Source organism: Solenopsis invicta, chromosome 9 (genome assembly GCF_016802725.1).
Source record: "Solenopsis invicta isolate M01_SB chromosome 9, UNIL_Sinv_3.0, whole genome shotgun sequence".
NCBI classification, from domain to species: domain Eukaryota; kingdom Metazoa; phylum Arthropoda; class Insecta; order Hymenoptera; family Formicidae; genus Solenopsis; species Solenopsis invicta.
This window is the reverse complement of record NC_052672.1, coordinates 301501-325473: the sequence shown is the minus strand read 5'-3', so window position 1 is coordinate 325473 and position 23973 is coordinate 301501. Positions and strand designations below refer to the sequence as shown.

The window sequence follows — 23973 nt, the reverse complement described above, 5'->3', positions numbered from 1 at the left end:
ATTTTTTAAGATTATATAAAGATTATCGCCATGTTAAAAAAGAAAATTGTATTATCTTTTTTACATATTATAATTCTTCTAATTATTTTGCACACAAAAAATTAAGGTAGAGTTATTTTTAAATCACAGTTTCTATATTTTATTGGCATATTTTGAAAGTATAAAGTATATCGCAAGCTATTGATTTTTCAATAACTCTTCCGTTAATATTTTTAGGTACAGAATAATGAAATAAATCAATTGGTGTAAAGAAAACACATAGTCGCTTTATACAAATGATATGTAATTTTAAATTGTAAATTGCATAATTAAAAAAAAAATAATTATATATTTTCTTTACACTAGTTGATTCATTTTGTTTTGTTATTGTAGGAATAAAAATATCGCGGGAATATATACATACATAAAGTTCATGTGATTATTAAAAAACCGGTTTTTTTCGAAAATTGATTTTATTTATTTTCCTTTATAACAAAATTTTTGTCTGAAATGTTTTAAAAAAAGTTTTTTCAAGATATTTTTTTCAAGTGTCTTCATTTAAATGCTTCATGTTCATTTTTTAATTATTTTTTCTTTTTTTTTTTCCAAGAAACTCGAGTGGTTTCTTAAACAGTTTAAAATTGCATTTTACGCTTTTACATACTATAGTAACAATAATATTATTGTTTATAGTATGTACATTTATAATACATTTATTGAACAGCAATTAATTATTTACTTTTCCTGATTATGTTAGGTTACTTATCGCTATTACACGGTGATAATTACTCTTTCAATGGCGTAAAACAAAAAGTACGACTGCACTTAGAACTTCCGCAGAAAATTCCCGATCGGTATCGGACAACTTTGTAACTCGCATAAGGAGAAGCGTTCGATACGAACTTCCATTCGACCGTATTCTTGCTCAAAGACTGTAACGAGCGCGTCGCACCATTGGCAAGTTATTCCTGGCTTTCGGAAGCTCCTGAAGTAACACTTTATCCAAGAACGGATGGTCATAAAAATTAACTTAACGTTTTACCGCAGTGTTTTCCGGGCATAACACGTACAGCGTATGGCGGAGGAAAATATAATTATACGTAATAAATCTTTCAATATCTTTTAAATTTGATAAAAAAGCACATTAGGTAAGTCTGTCTGCCTCTGAATATTTCATTTAGCAGATAACGAAGAGCTGACTTTAATAATCAAACGCTATCCATCGCACTAAATATATTTAAATCATATTAAGACTCTCGATCTTCGAGCAAATTGTAACATAAATCATCCTGTTATAACGGCAATATCGGCACTAGCGAAGCAACCGTATTTTCCCCCGTGACATTCTGTACATAGAGGCCGGCCGTTTTCTCGGCTCCGCGATCCGATAAACAATTAATAAACATAAATTCTCTTGAAATCGCCAATAGGACAGCACCGGCGCATGCCAGTTCGCTCGCTTGCGCCGCATAAAATCGTTATAAATTCTTTTTTACGAGGCAGAGTACATAAAATTGCGCCGAGTCCCTTGCGATTTATATCTCGATGCCAGGCGTCGTCCTCTGTTTGCGCGCGACGCGACGCCTTGCTCGAGAGCTAGGGCTCGCCTCTGGTACGGTCTCCCTTTCTTTCTCTATTTCCAGCCCTTAAAAGACGATCGTTAAAATACGGTGAGAGTGTCGTAAATCGTCGATCGTTACGGAATCGTGTGCGGTACTTCGACGAGAGAAGAGTAGGAAGGCTTCAATTACCGGTGATGCGGTCGCAACAGGCCGTCCTCTCGTTTCACGCTACAGCCAATCTCCCACGGAGTAATAAGAGTAAATGCGTCCGAGATGTATAAAGGTCGGAAGAACGCGAAGTGGCCCAATTTTCTAAGCCTTCGATCATCACATCAACGATTGCTTTATAGCGGCTTTCTATAAAGATATAAATCTTTAAGAAATACGCAAATATATGTAGAAATTGCAAAGGGGTAGAGTTTCTACGAAAAGAAAACTGTAACTGTGGAAAATTATTATGAAGGAAATTTTCCAGGAAATTTTAACGAAGTGAAGAGAAGTCTCGTGACATTTTATTCATACACAGGGTGTCTCAGAACAAAAGGAAAACCTTGCCACGAGGAGGTAAAAGGGATCAAGATAAACCAAAAAGTCTTATACCACTTTGCGATATTCGCAATAATTTTTTAGTTATAAAATATTAAAATCAGACGAATAAAAACGCGCGGAGAGACAAGCGATCACTCGCCACCGCGTCGGCAGTAGGCGACGGTGAGCAGCGCGCGGCGAGTGAAAAGATAAGCATGTACATACTTTTCCCTCATGTTTTCGCACCTAAAAAAGGCTCTCGCGTCAACGCTGTACACTCGCGATCACACGATTATTAAGCATTTTGTTCTTCGTAATATTTATAGCATTTTTTATAGCAAAAAACCAAAAGTTAAATAATGTAACTTACTTCGCGAATCTCTTTTTCGATATTTTTCTTAAATTTTTAAAAATATTGTAAGAATATTTGAAATGACATTTTACGCCTAAAAAATTTCCTTAAAAGTATTATTTTCGTAAGAAGCATTATTAGGTGTTAAACTTAATTTCTGCCGTTTTTTCGTCTATAAAATCGATTTGTTTCGAAGGGAAGATGAATGAATACCTTAATCAAAGTAATTTCCTTCATTTTCTACTACTTTTTTCCATCTCTCCGGCAACAGGGCGATCCCGCGACGGTAGAACGCGGTGTTTTTCGAGGCGAACCAATCATCTATTCATTTTTGTTGTAACTGGAGAAGTGTGTGTCCGTAAGTGCGTGTTGCATCGATCGAAAGAGATGGTAATTAGATGGTGCTAAGTCTGAAGAGTACGCTGGGTGCGGCAGAACTTCCCATTCAAGCTCGCGAAGTACCTGCTTTACGCCTTTCACGACATGCGGTCGAGCGTTATCATGAAACAAAATGACTTTGCATCGATTGTTAACTATGGATGATCTATTTTGCATCAATACGTCACTCAATCGGTATAATTGCTGTTGATAGCGATCAGCTGTAACGGTTTTATTTGGACCCAAGAGTTCGTAATACAGCATACCTTTCTGGTTCCACCAAACGCACAGCAAGGTCTTATGCCTGTAAAAAATTCCTCTTCAGCGTGGAAGCGGATGGTTGGCCGGGGCCCACCTATAATTTTTTCCGCTTGGGATTATCAAAATAAATCCATTTTTTATTGCTAGTTACGATGTGCCACAAAAAATTCTTTTTTCTTTGTCTGGCAAGCAAAGAAGTCACAATAGTCAAACGATTCAAAATGGCATTTTTTGACAACTCATGTGGTAGCCATTTCCCTTCCTTATGAATCTTTTCTATGGTATGCAAGCGTTTTGAGGCGGCCATTGGAGTAACATTTAACAACTCTAAAAGTATTTGGGCTGGATTCTCATCGAGCAATTTTTGCAGCTCGACATCTTCAAATTTTTTTGGGCTGTCCTGGACGTTCTTTGTCTCTCACATCAAAATCACCGTTCTGGAAGCATTCAAACCAAACTCTACATGTTCTTTCCGATGGAGTTTCATCACCATACACTTCGGATAATAAGCGATGCGTTTCAGCTGCGGTTTTCTTGAGGTCGAAGTAGTGAAGAAACACATGTCGGAAAAACAGCTTATTGCGATTTATTTTCAGTCAATTAGAAAATGTCTTTGGCGTCGAAAAATCTAATTTATGAGGATTGAATCACTTTCAGCGATGTCTAAACTACAAAAGACATGACTTCATCGTCGAAACTTGCCAGCTTTGGAACCAGCACCCTCTAGTAGCAAGCGGCAGAAATTAAGTTTAACACCTATATTAATTAAAATTTCTGTACTATCGGTTTTCTTTTCTTATCGTGCTTGTTCAACCTTATTGCTCTTGTTGAGCGTCTCAAGTAGTGTTCTTTTCTTTTTCGTTCTCTCTAATATTTGGACTAAACTCTCTGTTTCTCGTCGTATCGTTGTTTTTCTCTCTTTGATTTGTAAGACTTACAGTTCTAGTATTATTTTCAGGATTCTGTAAAATAGCAATAAATTTTTTTTTTAATCACACACTTTACACATCACAATTGACCAAAACTTTTTTTTTATTAAAAATAAAACTTTGTTTAATGTGGCGGTTCACACACGCCCCTCAAACGGTTGCCCGTCAAATGTTAACGCGTCTCGCGAGCAGTATCCCGGCAAGCGCGAGAGCGAGTTATCGCGCCCGGCGGTAAACGTGGCCACGAACGCCCGTGCGCAAGTAGTCACTCGCACGTAAGATTCCGCAGCCATACTAAATAGTTACCACACGAAACGGCAGGTGGCCGCGATCACGAAAACGTACTCGCGTTCAAGATTCTGCGACCAGAATATAAATATCGTGATACTGCCATTGTTACGTCCAATAGACAACACAATTGCTCATTTTGCCGATAACGAATATTCCTCGTTTTGTCATAATGACAAACGGCAGAGTGAGAAAATTATTCCTCAAAAATATATAATTCTCAAATATCACAAGTTGAAATTGTAAGGAGAAATTGTGTATTGACAGAATTGAGAAGAATATTTGGTAACTGATGTAATGATTTATGAAAACGGGTAAAGCTAGAATCTGAAGAGAAAAAATCCAGTTTTTGGTATTGTGCCATCTTTAAAATAATAAATAAAATAAAATAAACAATAAATATCTAAAACGATACTTTGTTATTTGAAAATATCTTCTTCATAATATTGATAAATATATTGATGTGGAAAAACAATTTTTATGATGACTTAAATATAGTAACAAACGACGTTTTATTTTTACTGGTATATCATATTTAAACAGAATAGTGCGATTCATGAACAATATGTATGAGGAAGAGTTAATGTTCTTTTAACCCGTTATATCTTTGACTATGTTATCTTGCAAAACTTTCTATTGAATATTTGTAACAATATACAATTTGATCAAAAAATGCTTTACTCAGTAGCGTCTTGGCAATGCCAGTGACGCAATTACAAAGTATTTAATGATTCACTTAACAATATTTTTTTACTTATTTTATAAATTTTTTTGTATATTTACGTCGCGAATGTTATCGTATCGTTTGATAAATTATAGTTTGACTTTAATAATAATATAAGGGAAGATATTATGAATGTCCCAGAATAGATTCAAGATTGGAGCTTAGGAAATAGACGTGTAGCAAGTTGAACAAGGAGCGTGGGAGAGGAAACTTTATACTGATCAGAGATAAAATTCTGAGGTTAGTATTGGCGGTTTGATTCTTACAATAAAGAGAACTATTTAACTAAAAAATTAAAGTATGCACAAAATAAGTTTTCAAAGTTTTCTTAATCTTATAAAGACATGTGTATAATGTTTACATCTAAACAAATAGTAATATTTAAATAGATTTTTTAAATTGTTATCTAAAAAGTTGTTTATAAATCATCATTATATGATAATATTAACCTATTGTTTAAAAAAATAACAATAAATAAAAATTGAGCAAATGTTGCACTTCTAATCAGTAATAGATATTGTACTTTGAAAAAAGGAAAATAAAGATAAAAGTAAAGTGAAGATCAAAAGATAAAGATTTCAAAAAGGTATAGAAAAATTTTATTTCTTATAAGATTGAGTTTGTAATATCGAATTGTTCCATTGTCCTTATATTAGTTTGTTCAAGTTAATTTTTGTATATGATATGTATAACTTTATAAAATATAAAATATATAAATAAATGTTAAAAATATAAATAGAAAAATATGAAAATGTCTTAACTTCTTTTCATATATATCTTTTGAGTATATTAATTAGAGATACGTCATAAGTGTTGTTACTTTGAGAATTTAATTTTTTTCTAATGTTGATCAAATACATTGAAAATAACAATTTAAATATACAAAAAATACTTGCAAAAATATTTTAGAATTCTGTCTTTTTTTAGATATTAAAGTAAAACATAACACAACGAAAAATGTCAAAATTAATCGAAGGTACACTACTTTTACTTATGACAAAACTTTATTTTTTTTTAATTTTATAATGTTTCTTTAAACTCCATTTCTCATTGTGAATACAATTTTTCAAAATTCTTATACTTTAAACACTAATAAGTAAGATTAAAATGAAAATATCAAACATAAACATGAGAGCCAATATTAGTCTATAAAGAATCTCGGCGATTATAATAATAATAATTTTTATGTGAACTTTTTATTACATTCTCTTTCCAGCTTACAAAACTGCGCGTCCCATATTTGACGGTCTAAATACAGTCCGAAGTAGAAAGACATAATAAAATATTACAAATAAAATTGACTTATAAATACCGATTCTCATGAGCATCTTAAACACTGTAAAGAATTTATTGCAAAAAATAATACCTCAGCTATATAGAAATTTGAAATAGGATCTTCTTACATTTTGTACGGATCTTCTTACATTTTATCAATTTCACTATGTGATTCAACTATATTCGAGGCGTGTGCTAATATTTATCGCAATAACCAATACATATTAGGGCAGCGTCATTTTTTAGACGGTGTATTTACAGTATTTATCAACAATAACAAGTTTGATTAGGACCAACGATAATATCAAACATAAAAATGAGACAGTCAATATTGTTCTATAATCTTATACTTTGTTTGTGGTTAAATTAATTAAAACTTTTTTTTCTGTAAACTCAACATTATTTTAGAAAATTATTAAAAGTATATTATACGATTTTCAACACAATGTTTAAAAAAATTCCGAATGTCTGTATATTAATCATAAACTTTCAACATTTTATCAAGCTATTATACTATGTAAAAAGACAGGAAAACTTACTTAAAAGAATTTATTTGTTCGCTCAGAAACTTAGTTCCCTTTTTAATACAACGAAACTTTATTCCGTACATAGTCGCAGACGTATTCCGATGGATTTCCGAACATTTTTTTGCAATCATATTCCCTTCTTTTCGACATATAGAATACATATATTTACACTTTCCGTATTCATTTTTTTTTCCGTTAGGATTTTCCACGGGAAAGCGAGGGATAAAACGCACGTTCGGTCGCTATCGATGCTTCGCAATGTTTGTTTTACGGCGATTTCTCTCGTATTTGCACTTGCGGATTTTAGGGTCGCCGTGCACGGCTGAAAATCCGTGGCTCTGATTTCGACTTGGAAAAGTCCGTGCGCGTATGACCACCGGAGATAACCACGGACGGCCATCGGACGGATACGAATATGCAGCGTGCACGCACACACACGCACACACACGCACACACACGCACACACACGCACACACACACACACATATATACACACACGGCTCTTTGCGTGACAATGGTGGCAGTCGATCGAGCAATTCGGTACGGGCAACGTCGATGATGACAGTGACGATGGTGACAATGGCGGTGACGGTCGTCGCGTCGTCGTCTTCATCGTCGTTGCGGCGCCATTCGCGATAAATGCGTTCTAGCGGACGATCAGTGGCGAATAGTGGCGGCATTGATGCCAGGCTAGGAAACACGACTGACGAAAAGCGGACGGCGATCGCGCGAATAAGCACCCGTGTAGAAATTTTTTATAGATGGCCTAACTTAAGATCCCCTTCATTATATATTTATTACGAATGTCATAAGAAAATTTCTTTTCAGTATCTCCCTTTCTCTGATGGAGCTTTCATCAGAATTAGATAAGATTGTTTTAGTTTTATAAATATTTATTAGGGTTTGTTTATAAGGATAAAGAAAGAATATGTAAAGGATATTATATAAAGCATATTATATAAAACAAATATGGATTTAATAAGGTCTATTTTGTATAATTTTATGAAATCTTTTTATTTATAAATCTTGAATTTATCTCATACCATTTCCAGATAGTACAAATGTAAGACGCGTCTGATGTCTTTGACAAATGTTAGAAGCATTTGAAATAATAAAGTTTCTTTTAAATAACTTACAAACCTTTTTTAAATAATAATAAAAATGAGCCGAAGGACAATGAAATGTGTTTATTTGAGGTTACCTCAATTCAACATGATTGTATCTGTTTATTTTAACTTTATCATCCCGTTTGATTAGTTTACTGTAGTATAATGACGGTTTGGTTTATTTTATTTAATCATTTGACAAATGTTTTTTTCATTGACGTTCAATTTTGATTGCTCTTCTAAATGCATGAAATTTATCAGCCACACTGATACGAATATACACGTTTCTTTTGCCAGATATTACTCAATTGATCTTATGTTAATAAACAGTGCAAACATTTTTAATCATGGTTTAATTACTGATGATGACTTGAAGAGAAGCTATAACGATTGAATAAATGCCAATCTTTCGTTGAACTGACGTAACTAAATATACAAAGTAATTATGCTCATCAAAAGCAGTGTCGTGCTGTCATTGCTATCTCATTTTCAATGTTGAGCTGTTTAATGTTCAGAACACTTTAACAATCCATTATTTTTTTATACATTTACGTGTTACTCACAATTATAGCATATTTTATTTTTATTTATATAATTTATGATACGTAACGTAATATTTAGTTTTACTTTTGTGTAACCTTAATAATTTTGTAGTAATTATATAAACTTTTAAATAACATTTTCAGAACATAAATATTTTAATATTAGTTAATCATAATTTTAGTCATATTCATTAAAATTTTAATATGCATTTAATAAAATTTCCTCTAAAAGATCTTAATACTTAATACACATCTTTCTTTCTGAACTTTTATTAAACATCATAGGTTATAGGTTAATTTTCGTACTCATTGTTAATACTCAACACCTTTTCACAAGTATAAAAAATTATTAAGTCACTACATAGCTTTAGAAAGTATTTGTATATTTGCCATTTTTCAAAAAATACATAAATGTTATAGCTAATTATAACTGACAAAATATTTAAAAGAAAAAAAATGCGCAGGATAATATATAAAGATGAATATTAAGTTTCAAGATTTTAATCAGGACATGAAGAAAAGGATTTGTTAAAATAAACAAGAACTCTATATTGATTCGGCAGATCCATAGCCATAATACATTAGTTTTCTACGTTCTATTAAAAAAGTAGTTTTATAGTTGAATAAAATTAACGAGTATAACTAATTATATTTGTAATAATAGTATAGTAATATTTGTTAATACAACAAAATAATTTTCTGCAAAAATTAGTCGAATATGTGAATTAAAATTTTTAACTGAACATACTAGCGCGCATATACAATTAGAAATTTTGTGCTTAATTTAACATTGGTTGACCCAAACGTCCACTCAAATTTTTATGTTACTTTTTAACACAAGACGAATATATTAGAAAGTAACCCAAATATCATATAAAAAATTAACACACAAATATGTCACTCTGACATAGTTTGGAAAAAAGTTGTAAAAACATGCTTCTGCAGTAAAATTAACATTTATAATATGTTAAACATGTACATTTAATCGTTTATCTTACAAGTTACGTTTTAAAACTATGTTATTTTTATGTTAATTGTTCACTTATAAATTATATTGCTTTAATATTAAAATAATATTGAATTGTTAATACAAAATATTTAAATAACACAATCACAATTTTAACAAAAACCGATTTCAGCATAAATTAAAATGTTTCTTATTGTGTATCTTTGCTGCTGTAACGAAAAAAACTCGCTATTAGCCATTTTTATTGTTGCAAAAAATTTATTCAATGATAACTGCTTTCCATAATTTTTTCGTCGAACTATTAAATCTCCTCAGTTACAGATGTTGAATGCATGCAGCAAGCTATGCTTTGCTAAATATTACCCAATCTACTATATTTTTTCCATGGACGCGAAAAATTTTCTTTACAAGGTCCTTCTGAACACCTTGTTATATATACGAGAGCCTTATCATTTCGCTTCACATTGTCCTGATGTAAATCATCGGGCGCTTATTAGAGGCTTACAAAAATTTCTACACTGGCAGCCGCATGATTTCCCGGGCGACTTTTCGGGCGATACATGGCGCGATATCGACGCCGAAACCGAGATTCCCTATTGTCACCGGAATTCCGGGAGGGTGCGATGTAAATTCGGCGATGTAATTCGGCGGGCGCGTATACCTCGCTCGGGCCCGGTATGTCCGAGCGTACCGGCGCGTAGCACGCGCGTTTCCCGCAATAATTTGATACGCGAAATTTGCGCGGGAGCGGAAATTCCAACGGACGGCAAAGACGACCGTTTTCCTCAATGTAAACGCATAGGTGCGAGTATGCGTGCGTGAGATAACGGGACGAGACAATGAATACCATCGGCAATGAAACCCACTACCGCATTGACGCAATGACGCGACAAACGACCGCTGTACATCCGATAGCGTGCGGGATTACAGCTAAATTTAATAATCGTAAGGATAATGCGGCGTAACACGATAACACGCGATCGATATCAGCTGCACTTTCGGCCGGCTGCGTCGATCGCAGATCGTCACCATCGCGACAGCCGCACACCGCCCGCCGCCGCGCGTTCGTGCCTTTATTGCCGTTTTTATTCCGACTGTGTGCAATTCAGGCATTATCGATCGTCGCCATTCGCGAAATCCATAAGCCGACCGCGCGGTTTATCGCACCTTCTCTCCACCCCTCTCTCACTCTCTCTCTCTCTTTCTCCCGGCCGCCTAGTACCACCCTCGCTCGGCCCGGCGTTTTGCGATCGGCGATTAACACCCCGGCGCTATCGACGCCGCGACGACATCCGCCCTCGTTCCGGCATCGCGCCCGATAAGTCGTGTTGCAGATGTTTTGTGTTCCTTTTTCCCTCCCTTTTTTTCGCCCTTTCGCCGCTTTCGCCAGATGACCGTTTCGTCGCGAAAGTTTTTACGCGGAAATTGAAGTTGGGTGACGAGGGCGAAAGTGCGCGGTACGCGACGTTGATGATGTTTCAAGGTGGACTTTCAGATTAGATTGACAATCACGAGATGGTATGACTTATGATCTATTTCCGCAATCTGTCTCTCGAAACGGACGGCATTAAAGCGCCGATGGTGCTTTAAGTGAAATTTTCGACATTTCCACAACGCGGCACGACAAATGGCGCCTGGATAAAAAAAAAATAAAAAAACGTCGCGAACGCTGAATTTAGAGAACGATACACTATTATATAGGGAGAACGTTAAACTCTGAAAAATTGTGACGAATAACTCTGGCCAACAATGAAAATGTATCCTGTACCAAACGGTCCATTCCAAATTATGTGGTGCTAACAAATTGTCAACAAAAATCGAATCTTGCTCTACACGGGGAGAACTTTTTTTAGAGCTTATTTTCAAAATCATCGTAGTCATGGAACCATATGGGCTTCAAAGAATTTTACTATTTACTTTTAATACGATTTTAGTAAAATTTAACAACACTGCAATAAAATAGTTTTATTAAGTTTCAGGAAATTTACAGTGAAATTCTTTGAAATGCCTATTGTTCACGTTGTCCATCTGCCACGTGTCCATGTTTTCGAGTCCCATGATTGCTGTGATTTTGAGGGTAAATAAGAGAACACATGTAGTTACGATACACTATCAATAAATGCTCTGACAATAATTTTGACATAAAAATTTGTATCCTGCTTTACTTTTAAATTTTTCCATTTATTTCCTATTTACATAGCAAATAGACCGCATATAATTATGAAAAATATTACTTAACTTTAGTTCAAAAGTTCAGTTTAAAAATTCATTTCAATAAAAAAAATATGCATATTTAAAAAAGTTATTTTTAAATCGCTATGCCTCGAATACGATAAATCATATCGAAACGAAAAAAAATCCATTTTATAGCTAAAAGTTGATAATTTCGCGCGGTATTAACGGGATACAGAAAAAAATTGCTGTCGGAAAAAAGTGTTATAACGTTATGAAAAAACCTTCAAAACTTGTTATTTTTTTAGCCTTTTTAATGCCACTTTTCTCAAAATTGCTAGCTCCATTTAAACGCGTGATTGGTATTCAATAAAAGGTAAAAATACAATCGGAAATGACTAGGTATTTGTGACAAAGAGACCAAACTCTATTGCCTGACGTAATTATTACTATGGCGTAGCCGTTAATATAACGTTTTAAGTATAAATCATCATTATGCATAAAAATGACGCGGACAATTTATTTATGAGATTATTAAGTTTTTATATGTTACGCGCCATGTTTTTCATGCGCTTACGCGTGCAATCAACTTTTTAGGCGTACGTGCATCATACACGTTATCACATTGCGACGAGATGCATAATTAAACGCGGAAACGCGCGAGATGAAGCGGCGTGATTTATGTTACCGCAGTTTTGCGCTGCCGCGAAACGCACGCAAGAAATCAGCGGGACATTAAAGTGCGTAACTGCTGTGCGCAAATACCAATGATTTTTTTAAATATCGACAGCAGTCAACGAGACATCCCGTTGAAAATTTAATATCGGACATTTTTCGAATGTGCGTGCGTATATGCCGAAATATGGAAACCAGAGGCGACGTATATTTTTTTATTTTCAGCAATTTTTTTCACTCGTCACTTCGATATTTACATTATACCGGGGAAGAGATTATGGTTCCGCTTTTTCTCGCCGCGCGTAATTATAATGATGCCGTACGTATCGTTATCGTAACGCATTCTTCGTTATTATGATAAAAGCTTTCGCCTCTCCATCGATTTTTACTTGTAATTATACGTTTAATTACGCAAGGACAATCTGAAACACAATTTAATACTAATGAGAATTTCTTTCTTTCTTTTTCTCCCCATTAATCCACACATTTACGTGTAATTACGTATACGTTTTATACGAGCCTGGATTTTTATGCCGGACTTAAATCAGGCCAGGTTTGCGAATTTTTCGTATGCCATTATTAAGCGGTCTACGGGGAACAAGCGCGATCGCTATCATTGAGATAAAGTTGTATGAGTTAAGTTTGGTTAAATTTAGTTAGCTGGGACATACATAGTCCGATCGATGAAACGTCCAGTAGTGTGTAAACATCTAAATACTTTAATGAAATTACGAACTCGCTCACTCGTCTATTTGCTTATCCTTTGATTTATTTCGCATTACTCAGTCCGTTATTTTAATAATGGATATTTGTTTCTACGCAACGCTATGCAACTTGCTTAATTTATAATAATTATCATCTTTCAGAACACCGCTATTTTCTAGTATAATAAATTGCAGAAAATTGCATTTCATATAATTGTATAGAACTGAAGGTAAAGTTTTAAATAAACAACTGGAACGCCGCGGGTTCAAAGGGCGGGTTCAAAGATTCTCCAATATCACTTGATGGAAACATTCAGGGAGCATTAACATGCTTCTAATAATAAATCAGAGGATGACAGAGACATCGTATAAGAATAGATTTTATAAAGCGACTTCCTTTCTCTGATATAAACAGACATCAATTTAGGTTACATCTAGAAAAATGACTTTTAGACGGGTAAATATGGATCACTTAAGACCTTAAGATGTGAAAGCAGAGAGAGAGAGAGAGAGAGAGAGAGAGAAGCGTAAATGTCAAATTGTTATATCTCACACTATTAGTAACAACTTAATTAAATTACTCAATTTAGTCAAACTGTGTCACAGACAGAAAATGTTTATATAAACAGCAACAATAGCGACTTATTCAGATTATTTTTACATAATTTATTATGTAGAACATCTAAATTAAAACCAAGAAATGTAATATCACAAAATTAAATTGAATCTTAATTTAATTTTCGTTTCTTGGTTCTTCCTAAAAAGCGGTGTTTTAAGTTCGACAAGTATGCGGCATGAGGTTTGGAGAACCTTGTAAATGTTTGTAAATTTACCTAGAAAATTATTCAGTACGAAAATCTGTTTTCGACCGATATAGCCTTCGGTGTTATATTAATCATTTTATTTTTATACTTCATGCAGGCTTACGTCATCGTCGGTGATATTAGCAATCGATGTTCGTCATCAACGTCTGTGTAGAAGAAAAGGGGTAAAATGCCGATATTTTTGCCTAATTTTTACTGATTTCTACGAGGACGTTATTGATCTACTTTTTTCATTTAACTTCACTAAGAATAAATTAAAATTAAAAAGAAAATTTAAGTTTTGTTCATAAGAACTTGTTAATTTTGTCGTTTTTATCTTTATATACGGATAAGATATCAAAATTGATCTGTAATAAATAAAATGAGACGGGGAGTTAAGTTATGTTAAAAATGTAATTTTTTATAAACAAAAAGATTTTTTGTTTTGTAATAAACTTCTGACTATATTTTGGTATTAAAATGTTTTAACGCAATAAAGGAAAATATAATTTAAAAAAATTTTATTAATATAGGATCCTAAGATTAAAGTTACACAATGTTTTAATAAGGTAAAATTTATGAAAAAAGTTTATATAAATTTATTAATTCTAATAATAACTAAGGTAAAGACAAGTCATATGAAATAGGCTACTAATATAGAATAAGGGTTTATTTTTCTAAAAGGAAGTGGCATTCAAGTGGCAATCTTTGGAAATTGTTGCAGATGTTGCAAAATATGCGCAACAAACAGATTACTTTGTGCGACAACGAATTTCTTTGATGTAAATAAAAGAGAGAAGGGGGTGGTGAAATACCGTTTTATTTTCTTAAAATATTTAGATTATTTAATTTTAAATTACTCAAGTACAAAAATATAAACGTTTCTTTATTCTTGTTACGAATAATATTTATTTAGATGATAATGTTTGTATTTTATAATAATCTAATAATTTGATATAATTTTATGCTTCTTATTACCCATGTGCAATAATGGTATTTAATTTTTTATGTAGCATTGTTGACAATAAGGATGTGATTATGTTTAACTATATTTTAATTAGTTTGTTTTAAACATAAATATTATAATTTTGAAAATAAATAAGCTAGTTTACACTTTATTTTGTATTGTTTACTATTTCTGAAATTTGATCAGTATTTTATCTCGTTTTTTAGATACCCATATTTTTACACATTTTTTTGTTTTTATTGAAATTAGATTTAAATTTTAGAGACTTTCATTAATTGGACGTTATAGCTAACATCTTTATGCATAAATTGGAAGTCTTAATAAATATTTATATTGGAGTAATGTATTAATTTAAAAACGAGTATTTTATATCATATAATAAATACGAGTATATCTTATAATGAATATTCGGAAATTTTTTTGTCTGCAAGAATGGAGGCTTCTATTCACCGACTTAGTGAACTGCCAAACTCTTTCGAATATACCTCGACCATTTATTATAATTGTTTTATCAATTAATAAAAATTTTGGAATGTTTATAACTTGCCAATAAAACGCCTTCAAATATAAATTTAAACACACATATGGATGTGAGAGACCCTATATAAAGTTTCGAACGCTTGCTGTGTGAAGACGGCATGAGATAGGAGCTTCGGACCAGGACGTAAAAAAAGTTTAAAATCTTCTCTCTTGATTGATATGGTTGATTAACTTTTTTGATCAACTAGAATTTGAACGGCACGGCAGCAAAGTTTTGTTAGGATCTGTGAGGTCACATTTCTGAGATTCTGAATTTTCATTGAAAAAAAATTGTTGAAAAATATTGATTGTAATCAAAGCTATAGCTTCTCAAAGTTGAAAATGTCTCCCAGACCCGAAAATGTGTTTCCATATTTTACAGGATCGGTGTGTTTCAGCGTTAACAAATCAAATAAACTTTTTTCACTTTACTTGACTTTATTGATACGTTGTACAATATAAACTTGATCCGGATCTTTCCGGACACCTGGTACAATTTGAAATTACTTATAGTATATAATTGAAAATAAAAAATTAAAGATAACACGAAAATAATTATTAACTATTTACATACATTTTAAACACAATTAAGTGTTACAAAGTCAGAAATAAAGTTAAACATATTATACGTAATGAAAAATTTTGATATACAATATTTAGAGAATTTTAGTCTTTGGTTGATCTAATAATCTGATATATATTTCTTATATTTTATAAAATAACATGATTATTTTTTTATTTAAAAAATAAAAAATAGAAATGTTGCATATAGTGATATTTATTTATAAGGGTAATCTATATAAATAAATCTTACTGTATGCAATAGTCCTATTTTTTTCGTTAAAAAATTTAATAATTATTTAATACAGTTACGTTTAAAATGCATAATAACGAACAATATATAACCGGCATACACAAATGGATTATCTTTTTCAAGCGCGACATTCGTCATCTTTTACCCAAAGTCATTGTATTTATTTATTTATTTATTTAATAAATATGTTACACGATGCGAAAAACAAAAAAATATTGAAATAAAATAGTACGTCATTGTATGTTTTTAGTTATATTATTTATTACAGGGTGATTATAAAAAAAATTTATAAAGAAAATGAAAAAAATTGTTATTTTTTTATAAATTAAGATGAGTGCATCCGGAGCATATTTCTTATTATTTTATCTACTTTCGTGGACAGAGTGAAATTAAATTATAAGAGATTATTTATTATTAGTTGAATTTTCTAACGAGTTGAGCATCAGCTCGTTATGTATTATTAGCTTAAAAAAATTAGTAATTCGTTATTTTCACTTCATCATTTTATTTTTCTTTCCTTTATTTGTTTCAAAATACTAGCCTCAAGAAAGGGAACGCTATTGCGCTTGCATTTTCAGTCTCGTGAGATACGCGTTAGATACGCGCGTCGTGAATCGCGGTAACCGAAGCAATGGTTTCGATGTTCCTTGCCGAGCTTTTATTGTCATGTTCGCGTTATGCCAAACGTTTTACCGACGTTTCTGTTTTATTGGTCCGCCGCGTAAACGGTCAGATATATTCGGCAGCTGTTCCTGCATATTTGGCGTTATCCGTGCCGCCTTGCTTTCTTCCGTCTTTTATTTCTCTCGTTTCGTCATGGAAAATGTAAATGAAATTTTCCGACGAGGAAATTTTCCTTGCTTTGCTATCAAAATTGGCTAACACAAAGCATAACTGTCGCGTTACAGGAGACTCTCGTAAAAGTGATTGCTTGTTAGAAACCAGGGTAATTCGAATAATTATATTCGTGTGATTCCAACAAACGATTGCGGTTTATTTTGTCGATGAACCGCACACGTGTACCTGTTTGAACTGCCACGAAGCTGCCGTGTGCGCCGAGTTTGACAGTAACAGCATTTGACACGCCACGTCGCTTTATTAAGTTTCGCGTTTTAAACGAACGACAGCGGGGAATTACGCGCGCGATTTGTCTTTCGTTCCCCGGCACAACCGTCTGTTCTTCAATTTCACATCCAGCTAGTAATTCTCGATCGAACAATAGTGACAGGAATTAGACAGAAAATGTTATATCTTTCTGCGTGATCGTGAAATATTTTCACTGGATTGGTGGGAAACAAAACTAAATTATTGCTCAAGGAACGTTAAAAGATAAAAGAGAAAAGTTATTTTTCATACAGACCAGTTTTAAAAGTATTAAAAAGTTTTGTATGTTATTTGTCAATATATAATTCGTTCTATCGAAAATTATTCTCTTGTATAATTATCCAAACTGTCACTTTTACTCATACGCAATAAAAAGCATTTTGTATTTGTTAAAACAAATCTTTCTTAAAATTTTTGTGTTGAGTTTTTAACATATCCAAGCGTTAACATAATGTAACTGTATTATTTGAATATTTTATTATATAATATTCAACATTTCTTAATGTTAAAGTATACACAATTTATGAGTAAGTGAATGAATAACGTAAAAGTAATGTATTTTAAAGTGTAAATTCTAAAATAACTGAATAAAATGTATGCGCTAATTTTATACATATATTATAAATGTTAATTTTACTTTGAAGAAATATATTTTTACATTTTGCTTCAAGTTGTGTCAGTGTTACATTCTTATATTAATTTTTATACATTACACTTGTTTTACTAACACTATTTGAAAATTGCAGAGTTTAAACAATAGTGATATTATTGGTAATATTAAATCACGTTTGTTGTGTCTTAAAATCATTTTATTTATATTTTTCTCTTCCTTTTTTCTCTTAATACGGTTTTAAAAATAAGATAAAAGCCATTCTATTAGAGATAAGAATTTTATATAATTAGATGTTGCGTCTTTTGAGAAACAGTACACAATTGAGAAATTTGTATTAAATTTAATATATACCGCATGTCCCAAACGTCTGCACCATTCAAATTTTTATGTTAATTTAAGATGAATATGTTAGAAAGAAACTTAAATATTGTGTAAAACTTAACACAAAAAATGCAACTCTTCGACACAATTTAAAAATAGTGTGAAAATATTTCTTTAGCACATTAACATTTATAATATATTCAACTATTCTTCACACATACATTTTTTCATTTATGTTAGTTAGATTATGTTATTATTTAAATTATCTTAGACTTTATGTTTTACAACTACATAATTTTTGTTATTTTTTTCGTTTTTAAGTTGTTATTTCAATGTAAGAAAGTTGAATATCAACACAAAATATTCAAATAATACAATCACTTTAATTTAAATTAACATTTCGAGATATGTTAAGTATTCAACACAAACAGTTTTAACAAGGACTGGTTTTAACATAAATACAAAATTATGCTGTATTTGTATAAATCGACGTAAAACGTTTTACATCGAAATAAAATACTTCTAGGAATACACATTCTCATATATACGTATATTAATTTGTAATTATACAGATGATTCATGTTAAAGGACAAGAAAAGAAAACTGTAGCTCTCTCAATGTCGGTTTTGGGACTCGCTTTATATGATTATTACTAATGCTCATTTTGCTTATTTTGCGAAAAATTCAAGTACTGTAAAATTCGTAAATATTTAGAATCCTATGTCATCTGATACACGACTAGTCTGTATTTATATTTTCAAGTTTTAGTTTCAGTTTTGTTTAAGAAATACAATCGAAATATAAAATAGTATTATAAATGTAAATATTATTGAAGAAAAATGCTTTCACAATGTGCTTACAAGTTGCTTCTTTGCGGTAATTTTTTACATAATATTTCTTTTAGTAACACATTTATCTTGCATTAAATTAATACAAAAATTTAGGATTGTCTGGAATACGTGAAATGTGTTAACGTAAATCTTTCAACCTTGCAGTCTCTCGCGATTCACCGCTGCACGTTTACGATATGATTTACAGGTCTGTATCACTTGAGAAAGGTTTATTAAATCGCTGCAGTGCGCGGTCGGTAAACGGTCGGTAGACTGAGAACTGAATAACAAATTAAGCAGAATATGGGTATAATTGCAAATTGGAGCAAATTGGAGATTGTTACAAGAGAAGGTGCCGGCAGAGTGACGGATGTATATATGTATATGCGAGAGTCTTCGTCTTGTTGAAAGTTAACGAACGCAGAGTAGCGGCTCGTTAACGAACAGGGATTCTCTTCATCCTGCCGGGTTAGCGCGCCAGGAAAGGAAATATCCCGTCCTCGGCTCCTATTCCTTCGTCATTTTCACTTTTTTTTTTTCACAAGTTCATCGCTCGTCGCAGAGGCTCACAAAGCGCCTCATTAGTATAATTTTTTCGACGCTACGTCGCCGACGCGAAGGTTTGGTTGCGCGCAAAATGCATCCATAATTTTGATAACAAATTAGTTGTTTCCGAGGAAAGAGAGGTGGGAGTCTCACAAATGTCTTGGAATAGACGAAGATTTTCAGTGATTACTAACCCGTAAAAGGCAACTCCGTCGGAGAATTTGCCGACGTTAATTTATATCTCGACATTAACGAGGCTGGCGAAAAAGGCAGCGGCATACAGTCTCTCGCGTGAGGCGCAGAAACGCACCGGAGCGGAATGCACAGCAAACTTTGTTCGCTCAGTAATTTACGAGCCAATTCAAATTGTAAACGTAACGCGCTTCGTTAGAAAAGTTCGCGTGGTCGAGATTTTGAGGCGCGCGAATCTTTATGAACAATCTCCATAATAAATCATCATGGACGCGTGTGTGCACGGGCGCGTTTATCTTCTCTCTTTTTTTTTCCTCATCTGAAAACACTACCTAAATAACATATGTAGATTGTAATTCCATTTTTCGAGTGGCAATTTGAAAAATGCGAGGAGACACGATACGCGCAGCGCAAATATTTTTCAAATCTCCGATATGGATTCCCGTGTAATATTCCGCTCGACTTTGATCTGTGTAGGGGAGGAAAGCGGCGGGGGAGGGATAAGAAAAATAATGCAACACACGCGAGGTAAGAAAAATAACTGCGCGCTATACTGTCCGGTTCGATTTCGATAACGCGCGACGAGAAAAATATATATCAGCGACAGTGCTTGCGCAAGTCGACTACCGGCCGCTCGGACTATACTTCACCTGTCGACAAGTGATATTTTCATCGTTTTTCGAGTGACAACTTACGCCGGAAGATTAATCGCCGCGACGCCCCGAAGCCGGGTGGGTCCTTTCTAAAATATGTAGCTTCGCGAAAGAGTTTCCCCGCCCTCTCCCTTTCCCGCCCGGGGGTGTACGGGTATTACGAATCGCGCTTATTGCGCTCGCAATTTAATCCCACCGCGTAGAACGTGGGCGACCACACGTGCGATAAGTCATCGCCTTGACAAGTAATATTTTTATATCGTTTCTGAAAGTGACGTCCTTCGAGAGAAGATTAATCGCTCACTGTCTAAGAGACGGAAAACTTTTCCTTTCTTCACATGACGTTTGACATTTTGATATTATATCGGAGAGATACACCCTCCCCCTTTGCTCTTTCGAAGCTTGAAATATACCGTAATAAAAGCAAACTGTACTGTACAATTAATTTGCTTTGTTAATGCTTGCTCTTCTCAATGTCAGATAGTATGACATTGCTTACTTAATTCGACACATTTATCGATCCTTTGACTAACTGCTTTTTCCTTGTTGAAATGAAAATTACAATAATGTAAAATGTCAGGATAAAATAGTGCAATTTCGAATATGGCACAGTTCCGAATGAAATGAGATTTTCGAGGTTCAAGTTTGGTAATACTGATCTCGTTTTGTTAACAATTATCTGTTTAGAGACTTACTTTAAATACGACACATCGTCTTGGATCTTTACACCTGGTTTAAGAAGACTAGCATATTATTTGTTTATAAAATTCAGCGGTTTTGATACATTTGTGTACTCACGATTGGTTGGATTTTACTTATGGACTACTTCCTATTTGACTGTTTAAAACTATTAACTTTATGCAATTACTTAAGGAAAGTTGTGATGTTAAAACATCCTTGTCTATCATCGAGGATCTGATTTCAGAAAATGACACCTCGGAAATCGAAACTTATCACAGTATTTTGCTCTTATGTATAATATTATGATGATTGTACACGTACAGTGCGTTGCATTGATGCCTGGGGTACCAATTTTAAGGACCACGTTTCTTTCTTAGTTATTTTTACGTTCATGACCAAATGCTGCTGTCAACGATCACCGCAGCATTCAGTCATGAACATAAAATTAATCAAGAAAGAAACGTGATCCTTAAAATCGGTACCCCAGGCATCAATGCAACGCACTGTACCTCGTTATATTATTTTTATTCGCGTTAACTTTATTGGCCGTAATTCGCATTGTTTATACTGCTTTTAATCTATTTATTTTTGTTTATCCGATATTTTTAATTTTGACGTGTCGTTTCACTTGAATGTGGACTCTGATTTATTGACATATGTATATTTTTCGACTTAATTGATGTGGAAGTTCTATCAACTAACATTATCGTTGCATTTTTAATAATAATTTTTACTTCGCCGATGAAGGCTGTGTGTCGAAACGTCCGAGAGTTCAATTTGTTCAATTTAGTGATTAAAGTATTTTTGCGTGTTTTTAAGCTAATGAATGTTAAAATAAACGTGATTTTAAAAATCAACATTTTATTTGGATGCTTGTTTTTCGGCCTGTTTGCTTATTATGTTGATTGCATTTTATCCGTACAAACTTGATACCTATTCTTACTAAAATCATTTACTTGCTAGTTTCACTGCGTAAAAGTCGTGGAAAGCTCTTTTCTTTAATTAATAAGCTTTTTTTGATGGTGAATATAATTGTGGATGTGATATTACATATGTATACATATACAGGGTGATTATTAATGGTTGGAACAACTATTTACCATAAGAGATGACTTACTAACTTCACTCCATATAAATTACATGCGGTGCAGTCGGTAAGTCATCTCTTATGGTAAATAGTTGTTCCAACTATTAATAATCACCCTGTAGATCTAAACGCAATACAGTAATGTTTAGTAATAACATTTCTCTTTGTGTTAATTTCTCTTCTATCACTACAAAACGTGTACACTCAAAGAAAAATGTATAGTGGTGACAAATTTTATACGCAGAATCAATGTACGATACACAGTTCAATAAACTATTCATATAATTATTGCGATATATGGCAATATTTGTCTATTAATTATTGGTTTACAGTGAAATATTATCTTTACTATAATTACATAATAGTTATATAGACTTTATTACAAATAATTCAAATAACAATTATTTGCTTTCAATACGATCGATTAAGTGTGCGATCGGAATAACTGTGATAGCAGTGATGCAGGGCCCTAACTGCCAGGAATAAGTACGATCGATGGTTCCCGAGTTTAAATCTAATTCGATTCAATTTTTCCGCCACTTAAATTTGCATTAGTATCTTTCAACAATATCCAACAGTTTTAATACAAATGGTTCATATTGCTGTACTTTCTTAGTTCATATAATTTATTATTGCGTTTATTACAATTTTGTAATACATAGTTGAAGTGCTATTTGTTCACAAATTTATAGTTGTTATTGTTTTTTGTCTCTGAGTGTAGCCGCTAAAAAACGGTTTATTTATGAGAAAATACACAATTTGTGTGTCATATTCAAAATTGAAATATTTATTGAAATATTTTCAAACACTTTTCTGAGATAGATTATCATACTTGAACGTCTTTCATAATTATTTTGATGGTTCAACAAAATTATCTTTACATCTGTATCTAGCAAAATTTTTAAATACTTCAGCAAAATTGATCTTTCCACGTATATTCATATTTTAACTAGTTGAGACAGCAAACTTTCGCTAAAGTTAAAATGTTAGTTGGTATTTTGTTTCAAAAAAAATAAAAATATACGTTAAGAGTTTAAAATTGCACTACCTTATCCTATAATTGAGAACGTTAGAATGTGCATTCACAAGAAACTTTGTTTCTCTGTTACAGGGGCATCTTGCAGCAGGGTAGAAAGAATTACGACGAGGCGATTTTGAGTTATCAACGGGCCATTCATTTCCGACCTTCGTTAGTCCGTAAGTCCTTTAATTACATCTCCTTTTCCGACTTTAGAGACCGCGCGCAACGTCGTCGGCTTCGTTAACCAAGCTCTCGAGTCTATGGTCATCCGGACAACTTAATATATTTGAGCGCCATTAACATTTATTTGATGGATTCGCGTTACTGTCGTTTGATTGGTCATTGAAGAATCCTTCAAAGATCACGAAAAAATACACTACTGCCCCTTCACGCGCCTCGGTAGCGTCTTTGTGGGAAATGAAGACAAACCGTCGCGAACTCATCCATTTTATCCGATATATTTATCGATCTCTTAACGTTCTATTTTTAGCCAATAAGACGCTCGTTTCCTCGAACTCTTCTCGCTTCATCGTCGCGTATTTTCGCCATATCTCTCTCTATGATCAATATAATAATCCTTGGAGGTACTATAGACACACATATTATCCCGCCACTATTTCTCCGGCTTGCTTTACTCTTCTTGTGTAGTAAGCCCCCCTGGGGTCCATGTATACAACCGTGCTTACCGCTGGAAGCTGAGAGATCGGCTCGCGGTCCTTAACGAGCCGCCTTTTACCCATGAGACTCCAGTCTTTATGGCCTTAGACTTAAGGGCGCGCGTCGAAGAGGACCCGCAGGAGGCGGAAAAAAGGAGAAAGCGGGGAAAAAGAAAGATGAGCGGCTCGTTTGTTAC

The 23973-nt window shown here is 33.3% G+C and overlaps 1 protein-coding gene across 3 annotated transcripts in view; it reads left to right on the top strand.

Moving 5' to 3' along the window:
* The window catches only part of LOC105203142 (protein O-mannosyl-transferase TMTC2), a 368927-nt gene that overhangs the window by 266247 nt on the left and 78707 nt on the right, over window positions 1-23973 (top strand). For all 3 annotated transcript variants that reach the window (XR_005575593.1, XM_039453793.1, XM_039453794.1), the window contains exon 6: window positions 23211-23296. Coding sequence is in view for 2 of the 3 variants with exons in the window: in XM_039453793.1 (XP_039309727.1) it covers window positions 23211-23296 (86 nt within the window). In the remaining variant the exon portion in view is untranslated. The remainder of the gene's footprint in view (window positions 1-23210; window positions 23297-23973) is intronic.